Source organism: Stylophora pistillata, chromosome 3 (assembly GCF_964205215.1).
Source record: "Stylophora pistillata chromosome 3, jaStyPist1.2, whole genome shotgun sequence".
In the NCBI taxonomy this organism is placed as follows: domain Eukaryota; kingdom Metazoa; phylum Cnidaria; class Anthozoa; order Scleractinia; family Pocilloporidae; genus Stylophora; species Stylophora pistillata.
This window is the reverse complement of record NC_142521.1, coordinates 1176317-1190881: the sequence shown is the minus strand read 5'-3', so window position 1 is coordinate 1190881 and position 14565 is coordinate 1176317. Positions and strand designations below refer to the sequence as shown.

Genomic DNA, 14565 nt, shown 5'->3' with positions numbered 1-14565 from the left:
TGTCTAATTTATCGTTTGAAAACATTCGCAAATAAATAATCAGGTTTAAAAATTTAAGAATTTGATTCCCCATAGCATCATGTGGCGTTTGTTTTAAGTGCTGTGGAGCATTATTGAGTTCATAAGTTGATCCTCACATTTTATTCAGTGATTCAAGACACCATAAGTTTTACAAGACCTACCGCAGAGGTCTGAGTTTTAGAAGTAAGCCGGACATGCATTCACATTTTCACGGAGAAGATATGCTGGTATTCGGTTCTATTTATTGCCAACAATTTATTTTATGTCACTGGAAAATTGTAAACCATGTTGAAATTTCTCCTTGCCGGGTTAAGCTGATGTCTAAAATAAGATACCCTCCTCTCACACAGGTTGAAACTATTCTGAGTATTTACAATACACTAATCGACCCCAACAACTTTACCGAGGCCTCCATGTCAGTGAAAAGGGACCTTGTGTCTCTCGTTGAGGAACTCGGGCGTTCCATGTGCCAAGGAATCAGCACTGGAGAGGACGCTGTCATTGCTGAGTCAAACATCGTGGTTATCAGAAGTGAACAAGACAGTTTTGATGATGTAGATGTAAATTTCACTCACATCGCATGTGAAAATTGTAGTTCTGTTCAGATCAGTGCACAGGTCCTGCTCGGACAAGCTTTGAAGGACCTCTACCAAAGCTGGGATTGTGATGAAGATGGTTGTAATGGCGCATGCATCGTGTCCGCTCAGGTGGGTTTGTAACATAATTTATTCATAACGAAGATATAAAATAATGATGTGTTACAAAATGGTTCGAGGATGTACAAAATAGATGTCAAAAGGTTATGACAATTAATAGATGATTAGTTTCATCCAGAGGTAAGCAGGGAAATTTAGTCTTTCATACATGAAGTCGAGTTCATTCCCGAGAAAGTACGAATTGAATCGAACTGGAGAGTACAGTACTCGCACGGGCAGTTAAGTGAAATATCGCAAGTCAACACTGCAGCTGGAAGAAAATTGCTGCTTGGTACGCTTTTTACGAAAGATGAACAGTTATTTCGTATACAAATGTTAATGAACCATTCCGTCGGTGCAGCTCTTTGTTTTTGTTAGACTGAAGTCTCATTTCAGTGGAAGCAAGTGGACGTTATTTATTTTTTCCTTATTCAAAATATGCCAGTTTTAAGATTTTGAAATCATAATTAGTTACATTAACTCAAAGGAACCCTCTTAGATAGATTAAAGCGGTTAAATTCACTTGTGATATTAATCAGAATTGTTTGAAATAATTACAAATGGTGATATGTGTTTGAATGGGAAGACTGTAACATAACTTACCTATGCACCTGTTTTAAAGTAACAGCGTAAAATCTAGACCAATGGAATTGAACTTGAATCCTTGCAGTACCCGTACGACCTTCTATCTACATCTAACAACAGAAGCTATATCAGTGACGTTATTTACGCCAAACTCTTCAACCCAGAGAGTGCTGCCCACTTGCCAGCCAGCGATCTCAATGAAGCTGTCACATTCAGGATTCCACTACGCGGATACAGCGAGTTTAATGACTCAGTCCCTACGGTTAGTTAACAATTTTGCAACAATACATTAGAATGGCATAAGCCTGTGTGTGTTGCTTGTATAATTCTTATCAACACTTATCTCGACTTTGAGACCATTTCAAATTCTTATGAACGCTTATTTCATTCTTGAGACCATTTTAAATTCGTATGAACACTTATCTCGACCGTAGTGCCATGTTTGGAACCCCTTGACTTCATTGTGGACTGCAGAGGACATCACTACTGGGCCAACATCCCAAAATGGAAACGGAGAAGTATCAGTTGAGTGTCAATATCACAAGCTCGGATTCATCGCTGTTTTTGCTGTTAACTCTTCAATACAATCAGCGCAGACTTCCACCTCTCAACCCCTCACAGTGTCCTCTCAACATGTCAACACCGAACAACTGGTTTATATACAGTTCAAGTTTGATGCCAATTTTGAAGACATCATTCCTAGTGAAGAGAAAAAAACAGAATTGATAGTGAGCTTTACACAATACATCGCTGATGTCATGTCAGTCAACAAATCTCGTATTGCAGATGTCGTTGTTAGGCCAGGAAGCATTCTCGTCTCTTTCACTTTGTTACCAGGAGGTCCTGGGGAGAATAGCGTCTCCATGGCTATGACAGCACTGAAAGATCAGGTGATGAGTGGGAACTTCTCTCTCATCCTTGCTGATGGCCAGAAGCTAGTGGCAGATTCTGCGTCTTTCCTGACGTCTTTGACGGGGTGGCCCTCAACCGTATCCACACCTCAACCCATCAAACCTACGACACCACATGATGAACCAATCGAGACTTCAAAGGGCCTCAGCACTAGCACGCTGGTCGGCATCATCGTGGGCTCTGTGGTCGGCCTAGTCTTAACTATTGCTGGTGTGATTGTGATCAGAATGAGAAAGAGAAAAGGCAAAGAAGTAAAAGATATTTCTAATTCTCAGTTAAAATTGACGATCTCACCTAGAAACTCAAAAGGTAATGAAATTTGTAGTTATTGTTTTAGTTTTTGCTGAGTTCTGAATAAAAAATGACCCTAAGAAAAAAAAACACTGTTGCAAGCATTTCCTATAAAACTTTGAATGTCGTGCCCTGTTACAAAAACATAACTTCAGACGAATTGAGATCTACAAAGGTTGGAAGATATTAAGTGGTCTTCTTTATCTTATTCATAGGCCATGATAATAGAGAGATGAAGCAAGAAAATTCAGAAGGTAAGCTTTCAAATCATATCACTTTGAAATACTGTAGAAGTAAGCCGAAATGTTTCAAAACTTCGCTATGAAAAGAATCAATCAATATCAATCAATCAATCAATCAATACTTTATTTACCCACGTCGTTATGCAAACATGTATATAACAGAATAAGGAATTGTTGTTTCCTTCTCTGGTCTAACGATTCCATACTCAACATTCCTAACTATTCATCATAAAGGGTAGATTTGCAATAACCTAGCAATGATCTAAGAATATAATAGTTGGCATCTTCTAGGCGATTGGCTTGCACTTTCCCCACTCCAAGAAAGAGGGGGCAACAATATTCAAAATGAGGGAGAATGAAAGTTTTGTTGAGCCTTGACATAACATTGCCGGGGACAAAACGCCTTATTCTCCTGAGTGTGCCACTTTTAACGTACACCTTTTGAAACTGTTTAGTAATGTGATCCTTGAAAGGTCGCATGCTATCAGGTTCAACGCCAAGTATTTTGATTGAGGGCAGTGTTTCAATGACAGAGCTATGTATGGCCAGATCGTAATTGTACTTACAGGGACCAATAGGTACTGCTTGCGTCTTTGGGTTGTTGATCACAAGATGATTCTCTTGAAACAACGATGATAACCGCTCAAGCATCTCTCTTTATTGTACCGGCTCATATTTCATTCCTTCTTTCTGTCAGGATACGATCAGAGTAATCAGTTTCCCATGATGGAATTTAGAGAGGACGGTAAGGAACGTGGCTATTTCTTATCTGAAAGGCAATGTTTTTGCTTCTGTTGAGAGAGAAATCTGGCTTCAGCGAAGTTAGGGTGTTCCTCTCTTAGATAACTGGAAAGGAAGAAGGAAAACAAATTCAACAGTGCGTGTTAGATTCAAAATTAAACGACATATTGTATCACATTAGAGTAGATGTTGAATCTGTATGTTTGTCTTTTTAGTCGATTTGCCAGGGACGCCATATTACCCTGACCGTCGCTGAAGACTTCAACAAAAGCCACAAGAGACGTAGATACCGTAGTGTGCATCTGTAGCTGTTATCTCATCTTTAGCTTTCAGTATGAGCGTTTTGCCAGTTAGTTATCCAACATAGTGTCACATCTGATCAGTTTCATTCATTAACATTCTGCATGGGGCTCTTTACCAGATTTTGTGACTGAACCAGGATTTTCTCGTACAGCTATGTTCAGGAATTCCGTTGTAATCTAATTTTCTTTCACTAATCTTAACCCAAGATCCCCTATGAATATATCATCAAGTCAGTAAATGATTCGTAGATAGGAGCACGTTAAGATGATATGAAATTAATTCCAGGCAATACTGTATAATCTTCTAAAATTAGTCGATTCCAATTTGAATGATTGTTTACCGCATTTATTCGCTGGTCTGTTTTGTTTTCAATAATTTACAGTCTAAGTCTACTGGAGTATTAAGGCAAACAGTTGCCTTTCTGTAGATAAACCTTCTTACTTGTGATAGAATTAAAGCCAGAACACAAGGAAAATCAGGAAAACTGATCAACACAAACGATGAAATTCAAAGATCAATAAGACTAATGAAGCTAAGCTTGCGTGAAGATCGTACGAGATAAACCAGAAGACTGTTATTCCACTACCATTTATTTCACTTTCGTTTGATGTGGATGTCAAATTTTACTGCACAAACTTATGGTAAAAACATTATGGGATAACACTTAATCCATTTTAGTCGACATTTGTTCTATGGCCATACGTTACTCGAATCTGGGATTTTAAATGCATACATGTAGCGTCAGTAACCGAGAGCTAAGTTTAATGAGTTCTTTTAGAGCCTTTTTGGCTGTACTAGAGGTATATCTCATGATAATCTTAGCCTGTAACCCCCAGCACATTATATATTTTCCAGCTTTTACGGCTCATAACTGAGACACGCTCCTAGGGTAGATTTCATATTTCCCATGCGTTAAGGATAAACTTAGAGCTTAGAGGCAAATAATTCCGTAGCTTTTCAGGCTTCTGTCACGGTGAAGCTTTTGTTTGTATTCAACCGAGAATAAGATTTGATAAAACTCAAAATGAAGCGAGTTTCATTCTTATTAAATAATGGAGCAAGAAATGAAAAATATTCGTGCTGGAAGTTATTCAACCTGACTGCACTTTCCGTTGTAGCTGAGTGCGCCCTTTAAAATACTTTTTTGGAAGCATCTCTGATATACAAATGTGAAGTCATATTTCACTTTTCAACTTTCAAAGGTTACATTGTCTCTCTTTCTATCACTTGAAACACTTTTTTCACCCCGCTTTTTCGTTATCGCGTTATCAAAATTCAGTAAAAGGTACGATTCTCGTCCTCTTCAAATCTCGAATAACCCAACAGAGTAAGACTATTGTATTGGTTGAATCGATGAATACTATCAAAGCCTTTAGCAGAATCCCTTCTAAATTATTCTAAAACATGCCAAATGACGACGTCGAAACATTTAAACGTCAAATCTAGCTTTATTTACTTCTATTTTTCTTTAAATTTATTATAAATGGCCCTTAAAAAGCACTCGTGTAAAAACGGATAATATACATTAATATACATGAAAAACGACCGTCTAAGTGTTGTGACAACGAATGTTTACAGAAAACTTTCCTATGAATACTTCCTACTTCATCATCAAACTAAAATTACATTTATTTCGAAACACGCCGTTGATTTAAAGCAGTCTAACCTTTGTTCATCCTGCCACTTGCTTCATGTAATCATGGTTAATTTGTTCTGAGCGAAATGAAAGAAAAATTGGAATCTATATAAACATACCAACATCAGTTATCTCGTGAGATTAAAAAAGGGTTGAACTTAAGAGAAGGAAAGTGCATCAGAAGCAACTGATCCTGATAACTTCAACATTCTCATTACATGTATCAACAGGTAAAAAAGGGAACAAAAAAAAATCAGCGGACTTGATATTTCAATAATGGTACAACAGAGTGTGTTGTTTAAAAAAACTTGCACTTCGATTCAGTCAACTGTTTTTCACCTGCAGAAAATGTAAAATTTCATATCCCTGAGTCTTAAAATTGGAACAAGCATGGACATATTTTCGTATACTTTCTATTGAGTCGTATTTGGAAGAATCGAGCAACAAACTTGCTATGCAAATTGTGTGCAAGAAATACCGCTCTGTCTAATAACAATACTCATTGTAACCAATTTTTTTATATAAAAATAAGGGCTTTTCTATCCTTATCATTCAAATCCTACGATGTATTGTTCTCTTTGGTTATTAAGATCTTTTTGTGAGAAACTTTCCTAAAAATGTTCAGGACCTGTTTTTAAAACCTTCCCATCATCTTAAAATAATCCTGAGAGGTAGAATGAACATGAGGATTGGACTCAGTCCTGTTCCCTTCAGGCACAGAGCGAGGAAGCTGCTCCATATTCTCAATGATCTCAGGCTCAACTATGATTGGTTCTTGTGGCTCCATTTCTATTGGTGCAAACAGAGAGGAAGGGGTTGTTACGTAACGAGACCCATATTGCTCCTCCCCTCCTGACTCGTACCCTTGGTTGTGGTCACCAGATGCATCTTGGTCATCTACCTCTGTGTCGTCATCATCACAAATCAGTTTTGGAGTAAAATCTGCTGGCCCGACTGGCTCCTGACTGGGTTCAAGCATTCCTGGCAGGTATGAGGTTCGGGCCCAGTCATAGTTGGCCAAGGCGCGTTCATTGACTTTGGGGGGCTTTTTGTATCCCATATCAAATTTGGAAGGCTCCTTTGCTTCTGCTTCTGTGGACGAGAGATTTAATGTAATTTAAGGTCGCGTAAGGTGATTATAGGGAGATATGACGCAATCCTCGACCAGTCAGAGCACACGCATCTCTATAACCCCCGCGGCAGTTACCCTTTAGGAAGATGTGTGTGATACCTTTAGCACGCCGTTTCATCTCTTTCAGCTCCTGCTTTCTTTTCTTCCTTTCCAGGTCTTTCATCGGCGTGCTGTTTATCCCAGTGAATTTGTTTCTTTTAAGCCACCAGGAGTGAATGGCACACATGCAGCACACAAAAACAACAAAGCAAGCAAATCCCACTCCTAAGCTAATTATGATTGGGTTGTAGTTCGTGTCGAGTGGGTGATAAGTCGTAGGAGCATATGTAGTTGACACGTGACTGTCAGGCGCAACACTCGTGGTTGAAGCCACTAAGGGACTGGCTGTTGACACTGAAGCATAAAGAAGCACTGTTTAGGTTCTAACTCGTGCAATGAAATGAATGCCTTGTTGCGAATTAAAAGAAGCAAACTATTTTCGATGATAATTATTCCCTTTGCAATATCCAGCCTTCTTCAGCGATTTCTTACATCGTTTCCACCAACACTTAATATAAAAATAAAATCATAATAGAATTTCGGCCTGCTTCTAAGACACATCGAAAAGCCAGTCCTTGAGCAAAATTTGGCGCCGCGTATCCTTCACTGACCTACTCAAACACTTTGTAAGAACAGCTCTTAAACTTTCCTTAGGAAAGTATCCTTGTAGTCTTCCTTCCTCAATTCAACTTTCCAGAATGAAATATCCATAATTTTGTTCTTAGGTTTTCTTAGGTTTTTCTTAGGTTTTCTTGGGTTGGGAAATAAAACTTTTCTAAACAAATTAAACCCGTTTTAAAATCGTCAAAAGTTGATCCTTAAGTAAGTAAGGCCTATGCTAGTGTAGAAGAAAGGGTCATAAGAATTAAAATGGAGAGACCCCAAGCAATTCATCTCGATTAGAGGATATTTTCATTTCAACTTACCTGTAGACACTTTTGTTGGACTGTGAACTGTGGTTGAAGATGTGTGATCTGACAATGTGAAATAAACAACAGTTGCATGTAAATGTTGATCCATATTCTAAATGTTCAGTCTGTAGCAATAATTCATTCACAGGAACTAATACAAATTGACAGTCCGTTCAGTATCAATGCTCAGATCATCTCGCACTCACTTGAATGTATCTACAGATATGGAAATACTGATACAAAGAAATTAGGAGACTCTACAGTGATCAGTTGTACGTTTTTCAATTAATAGAACAATGCGTATGGAACGATACTTTGATTGCTTTGTTTAGGTTCTAACTCGTGCAATGAAATGAATGCCTTGTTGCGAATTAAAAGAAGCAAACTATTTTCGATGATAATTATTCCCTTTGCAATATTCAGCCTTCTTCAGCGATTTCTTACATCGTTTCCACCAACACTTAATATAAAAATAAAATCATAATAGAATTTCGGCCTGCTTCTAAGACACATCGAAAAGCCAGTCCTTGAGCAAAATTTGGCGCCGCGTATCCTTCACTGACCTACTCAAACACTTTGTAAGAACAGCTCTTGAACTTTCCTTAGGAAAGTATCCTTGTAGTCTTCCTTCCTCAATTCAACTTTCCAGAATGAAATATCCATAATTTTGTTCTTAGGTTTTCTTAGGTTTTTCTTAGGTTTTCTTGGGTTGGGAAATAAAACTTTTCTAAACAAATTAAACCCGTTTTAAAATCGTCAAAAGTTGATCCTTAAGTAAGTAAGGCCTATGCTAGTGTAGAAGAAAGGGTCATAAGAATTAAAATGGAGAGACCCCAAGCAATTCATCTCGATTAGAGGATATTTTCATTTCAACTTACCTGTAGACACTTTTGTTGGACTGTGAACTGTGGTTGAAGATGTGTGATCTGACAATGTGAAATAAACAACAGTTGCATGTAAATGTTGATCCATATTCTAAATGTTCAGTCTGTAGCAATAATTCATTCACAGGAACTAATACAAATTGACAGTCCGTTCAGTATCAATGCTCAGATCATCTCGCACTCACTTGAATGTATCTACAGATATGGAAATACTGATACAAAGAAATTAGGAGACTCTACAGTGATCAGTTGTACGTTTTTCAATTAATAGAACAGTGCGTATGGAACGATACTTTGATTGCTTTGTTCAGGTTCTAACTCGTGCAATGAAATGAATGCCTTGTTGCGAATTAAAAGAAGCAAACTATTTTCGATGATAATTATTTCCTTTGCAATATCCAGCCTTCTTCAGCGATTTCTTACATCGTTTCCACCAACACTTAATATAAAAATAAAATCATAATAGAATTTCGGCCTGCTTCTAAGACACATCGAAAAGCCAGTCCTTGAGCAAAATTTGGCGCCGCGTATCCTTCACTGACCTACTCAAACACTTTGTAAGAACAGCTCTTAAACTTTCCTTAGGAAAGTATCCTTGTAGTCTTCCTTCCTCAATTCAACTTTCCAGAATGAAATATCCATAATTTTGTTCTTAGGTTTTCTTAGGTTTTTCTTAGGTTTTCTTGGGTTGGGAAATAAAACTTTTCTAAACAAATTAAACCCGTTTTAAAATCGTCAAAAGTTGATCCTTAAGTAAGTAAGGCCTATGCTAGTGTAGAAGAAAGGGCCATAAGAATTAAAATGGAGAGACCCCAAGCAATTCATCTCGATTAGAGGATATTTTCATTTCAACTTACCTGTAGACACTTTTGTTGGACTGTGAACTGTGGTTGAAGATGTGTGATCTGACAATGTGAAATAAACAACAGTTGCATGTAAATGTTGATCCATATTCTAAATGTTCAGTCTGTAGCAATAATTCATTCACAGGAACTAATACAAATTGACAGTCCGTTCAGTATCAATGCTCAGATCATCTCGCACTCACTTGAATGTATCTACAGATATGGAAATACTGATACAAAGAAATTAGGAGACTCTACAGTGATCAGTTGTACGTTTTTCAATTAATAGAACAATGCGTATGGAACGATACTTTGATTGCTTTGTTTAGGTTCTAACTCGTGCAATGAAATGAATGCCTTGTTGCGAATTAAAAGAAGCAAACTATTTTCGATGATAATTATTTCCTTTGCAATATCCAGCCTTCTTCAGCGATTTCTTACATCGTTTCCACCGACACTTAATATAAAAATAAAATCATAATAGAATTTCGGCCTGCTTCTAAGACACATCGAAAAACCAGTCCTTGAGCAAAATTTGGCGCCGCGTATCCTTCACTGACCTACTCAAACACTTTGTAAGAACAGCTCTTAAACTTTCCTTAGGAAAGTATCCTTGTAGTCTTCCTTCCTCAATTCAACTTTCCAGAATGAAATATCCATAATTTTGTTCTTAGGTTTTCTTAGGTTTTTCTTAGGTTTTCTTGGGTTGGGAAATAAAACTTTTCTAAACAAATTAAACCCGTTTTAAAATCGTCAAAAGTTGATCCTTAAGTAAGTAAGGCCTATGCTAGTGTAGAAGAAAGGGCCATAAGAATTAAAATGGAGAGACCCCAAGCAATTCATCTCGATTAGAGGATATTTTCATTTCAACTTACCTGTAGACACTTTTGTTGGACTGTGAACTGTGGTTGAAGATGTGTGATCTGACAATGTGAAATAAACAACAGTTGCATGTAAATGTTGATCCATATTCTAAATGTTCAGTCTGTAGCAATAATTCATTCACAGGAACTAATACAAATTGACAGTCCGTTCAGTATCAATGCTCAGATCATCTCGCACTCACTTGAATGTATCTACAGATATGGAAATACTGATACAAAGAAATTAGGAGACTCTACAGTGATCAGTTGTACGTTTTTCAATTAATAGAACAGTGCGTATGGAACGATACTTTGATTGCTTTGTTTTCCTTATTCTTTTACCGCTCAAGTGCGGACAAGAGAGCTCGATCGAGATCTGTCTGGGAAATCATTCTTTAACAACGGATGATGAGTCTCACCTGGAACACAGCTTACGTTTTTCCAGCAGAGTGTCTCGTTGTAGTGATCTTGACAAGTTTGGTTGTATGGGCAGTAGGTCTGATTTTGTTCTGTGCAGTTACATCCTGTTAAATTATTGACTTTTACAACACACTTCTCCAAACTGCAATAGAACTAATAAAAAAAGAATATTGTTTGGCAGAAGGTATTTCTTTAATTTTCAGCACGACATCAACTAGAAAATCTTTCTGAAGTTAGAGGAGGGTTGACGGCTGGCGGCTTAAAAACATGGCTCTCGGACCATCAGCGGCATTCAGCTATTTCATGCTTGTCGATATCAATACCCTAACTTGACGGAAGAGCGAGAAACTGCAGCAATATATCCATTAATAGGAGTACCGAAGCTTATGTTTACTTTTTGCGTATGGATAAATTGGAAAATGTTCAGCAAATATTCTTGACTTAATTCATCGGCGACAGTTTGCAATTTAGATTTTCCATTTTGGATGATTGAAAGTTTACCCAATGAAGACCCAGTTACAGAAACATCTTACATGCCGATCAAGACATCCAGGTTTTAATCTTTATCTTTCGCTGAACAATCTGTCTTAAAAATTGTAAAATCAATTCTATATCACAGAAGCATTCAAAGAAGTTGTTGGCTTAGCAAAGATCCAAGTCAGTAATTGGAAAAGTTTCGTTTTTGGCTTGTGATATATTTTAGGCCCGAGCTCTCTCAGTGAGGACATCATATCCCGAAACTAAGGAGTGAGTGAGTGAGAGAGCGGGAAATGGGAGCAAGATGTTTGCTTGGGTGTTTTAATTTAAACGGGAATTGGAAGCCTTTGTGGACATTTGGTTAATTGTCTCAAGGAAATGATAACAGACTTTGTGGCGTTAAGCGCACAATATCGATAATCTGGAATATTCAAGAAATCACCACAGTTTTGAAATAGGCAACTACATTAATTCGTAAGTCATTCAAATAGAACATACAAACTTTTCAGCCAAAATTATTGATTTCAGTGTTTCGTTGTTAAATTATAAATAATATGCTGTTGCTTGGAAACCAAGTAAAACAAATATGACTTCCATGAGGCGTAAATAATATTCCCTTCTCCGAATAAAATTCCTAACAAAGAAGTTAATAATCAAAATTATCAGAAAAGAAAATGAGCTAAATCATCTTGAAGCGCTTTCTACATTCATCACCTAAGTAGGTATAATTTTAATAAACAACATTTTCACGTGAATCAACCAGCATTCGAAAAATTACGGTTACTTTTCAGTTAGTGTTATTTCATGGAAAATAAGGAATTCTCTCCCGTTCTTCCCCCGTGAGCTGAAAAGCATAATTTCAAATTTCTATTTTTGGATGTCGCAAAAATTCCGTTTTGCATTAATTAAACATAAAAGACATATCGATGACGTGTGTTTATAATTCAATGATGCTTTTAAAACCAGGAGGCTAACAAATGCAGAGAACCGTGAAAAACTTTCCCTACCCGTGTCAAACCTAAATTATTTTTCAACAACTGTTGTGCTCTACCAAGAGTAAATAATGTCCTACTATTTTCTCTTGGTTCTCCTAAAAATGATGCAGCATAACAAGAACAAATTATATTCCATTTTGTCGTGTTAAAAAATTTCCACGCGAGATCCACTTACAAAAAACAACGTACACTACCTTACTAGCTGAACAAAGCTTATAATATATTTCTATATTCATCTAGAATGCTTTACCTGTTGTTGGCTGTTAGCGGTGGAAATATCAACTGAAAAAAAATAGACCGGTATCAGTTCTGAAACATAAAGTGTAGAATGAGGTAAAGTTTAAAATCACGATCGTCAGCAGCAATGTAAATGAAACCAAGTAAAATTTTCGGAGTCGGAATCTCGATGTAAAAATCTTACCAAGGGAACGAATTTTAAATGTTCTACAGTTAAGGGAATCGTCCGTGTTAAACATTTATCACTTTCAGCAGTACTGCAGAGTGACTATAACAACTGACTCTATAAGAGTTTACCTGATGTTATGGCTGCGATTAAGAGCGAAGAGCCGATCCCCATCACCAACATTTTGAGGAAGATCTTAATAGCATTTGCTAGGTTAGCTTTAAGCTCGAATGATATTTTTCAAGCGAGTGCTCTGAGAATTACATGTCATCCCACTCATTCAATATTAATGATATTTTCCTAATAAAACCAAGTTACCAGAATTACCATGACACATGCCGTGCCAAAAGCTGTAAACAGGTTCAAACACTAACCCAAATAATGATCTCAAAATGCGAAAAGTTTTCATAAGTATTTGCAACTACCAAATCTTTATGGTTGTGTGATCAAGACTTGATAAAAGAAGAGATGTTTACTGTGGCTATTAGAACTTAGTGTTCTACGGGTCACATTTAGATAGTGGGTGGCCTCTTTCAATTTAAATTCATGTCGCGCACACCGTTTTGTATGACTCGGTGGTTTTTACGTGAGCATGACTTATGTTTTGATCTTTACACCACAATGACTTGGAACAGCCTTAAAGAGCAAAAACAATACAAAAATAACGAGCTTCAATTGTAATCTTGTGTTAAATGAGGATAACTGCGTCTTTTCCAGCATTACGGCCATTGTAGGTGGATTATCAGATGACTTTTATTATTACAAATGAATACTTCTTCTTTTTTGGGATTTTAGATATATTTTGAAAGCAACAAAGACTTCACCGCGGGAAAACCCTTGGTAATTATTTTCCACAGACAAGTTAAAACATCTTAATAGTGCTACATAGTTTTTCACATTAATTATTAATTGCAATGGCAATATGCAAAACACGCTTAAAAATTTAGGCATTAATTATGCGACAGTGAAACTTTCAGAGGTTTCCTTTTCGATATGAATTCTAACAAGTCATGAAATTAATTTCAAGTTTGTTTTCAGTGCATTTCATACATGTTGCAGATTTTCGTGCTGGATCTTATTGGCCTCGGCAGTTCCCGTCGTTGGTAACAGAAGCGCATTTCACCGGAAGTCTTAGGCACACAGCTGCCTAGCATGCAAACACCACGATTGTTTTTTTTTCCCTTTAATTTTGAAATTGTAGCAGCCTCAAAGTATTATCTAGCAATTTTCTGCGGAACTCCTTCTAATCAAGATTAAACTGTTACTTTTATCATTGCTGTTACTGAAATTGTTCTAACTTTCGTTATTACCACTATATACTCATATAATCATTACCATTATCATTCCAGCCTATTTCTTTAGTATAATGATTAATATCCCAATTGTGAGCTAAGTCTCATTCAGAAACGCAAGTACGGGGGACCTGCTTGACGATCTCTGCTGTGCCCCATATAATGTGCCCCATATAAAGTGCCTCATTTAAAGCCAATTTCTGAACTGTTGGTGTACCCTCGTTTTTCCTCACCATTATTATTTTTGTAATCATTATCTTCATCGTAGTTAGTATGGAGTATTAACGATTATTCTTAAGGAAATACTTCCTTGTCTGCTGATTTGTAATTCTCAGCTGGCTTTCCTGATCCACTTCCCTGCGCCCAACAACCGTTCTGAGGATATTTACGACCATTTATGTTCTGAGGATATTTACTAGCATTTTGTGCTCTAATTATGTAAGGAACCCTACAAAGCCCATACCAAAAACTGTGCCAGTCATGACACCAGGCCTGATCCCGAAGAGCTCACTAAATTTATACCCATTATCCATTTTGACTCCATAGTGAACACTTCTCACTAATATTAACTAATGATATTGATTATCATCAATGGGGCAGTCTTACTGGGAAACTTTTATCTCTCTTGCACGAGACTTACAGATCGATCTTATTCAAACGATTCAAGTATTTTGTAAACGGGAATAAAACTGGGAATAACTCACATTTTGTCATATAATCTTATTACTGGTAATAGAAAAAACTCGGCCTTAAAGCAGCGTATATAAAGACAAGTCGGACAGAGATTTTAACTCATACTGATTTTCACTTGGCCCTTTTTACTATGGATGTGTGAGATTTTTATGAAATTTGTTGCATTAAACCGAATCAGTGGTATT

At 37.0% G+C, this 14565-nt stretch overlaps 2 protein-coding genes across 14 annotated transcripts in view; one reads left to right on the top strand and one right to left on the bottom strand.

Annotated features, from left to right (window-relative positions):
- LOC111329558 (uncharacterized) overlaps window positions 1-4819 on the top strand; it is a 28409-nt gene extending 23590 nt beyond the window's left edge. The window contains exons 27-32 of the mRNA XM_088752614.1: window positions 372-728; window positions 1387-1563; window positions 1736-2522; window positions 2720-2758; window positions 3444-3491; window positions 3703-4819. Coding sequence (XP_088608740.1) covers window positions 372-728; window positions 1387-1563; window positions 1736-2522; window positions 2720-2758; window positions 3444-3491; window positions 3703-3743 — 1449 coding nt within the window. The 3' untranslated portion in view covers window positions 3744-4819. The remainder of the gene's footprint in view (window positions 1-371; window positions 729-1386; window positions 1564-1735; window positions 2523-2719; window positions 2759-3443; window positions 3492-3702) is intronic.
- Window positions 4820-5218: 399 nt separating this feature from the next.
- LOC111329521 (uncharacterized) lies at window positions 5219-14524 on the bottom strand. Of its 13 annotated transcripts, XM_088752616.1 has the most exons (10): window positions 12527-14524; window positions 12243-12301; window positions 10520-10673; window positions 10113-10160; window positions 9250-9297; window positions 8387-8434; window positions 7524-7571; window positions 6658-6951; window positions 6055-6518; window positions 5219-5503 (listed from the first exon to the last, which is right to left on the bottom strand). In XM_088752616.1, exons 1-9 carry the CDS (start codon window positions 12576-12578, stop codon window positions 6061-6063), a joined length of 1209 nt encoding a protein of 402 aa, XP_088608742.1. In that variant the 5' UTR covers window positions 12579-14524; the 3' UTR covers window positions 5219-5503; window positions 6055-6060. The 13 variants fall into 13 exon arrangements, with proteins under 13 accessions (XP_088608742.1, XP_088608741.1, XP_088608743.1 ...); XM_088752615.1 differs by having other exon boundaries at window positions 5219-6518; XM_088752617.1 differs by having other exon boundaries at window positions 5219-6518; window positions 12243-12274.
- Window positions 14525-14565: the final 41 nt, after the last annotated feature.

Bases quoted from the DNA above. Each gene is read 5' to 3' on its own strand.
- LOC111329521 (XM_088752615.1), bottom strand. From the start codon at position 12,578: ATGTTGGTGATGGGGATCGGCTCTTCGCTCTTAATCGCAGCCATAACA. The intron at 10,674-12,242 runs GTAAAGCATTCT...TTTTTTTATTAG, and splicing joins CCGCTAACAGCCAACAACAG to TTCTATTGCAGTTTGGAGAA. The intron at 6,952-7,523 runs GTAAGTTGAAAT...TTTATGCTTCAG, and splicing joins TCCAACAAAAGTGTCTACAG to TGTCAACAGCCAGTCCCTTA.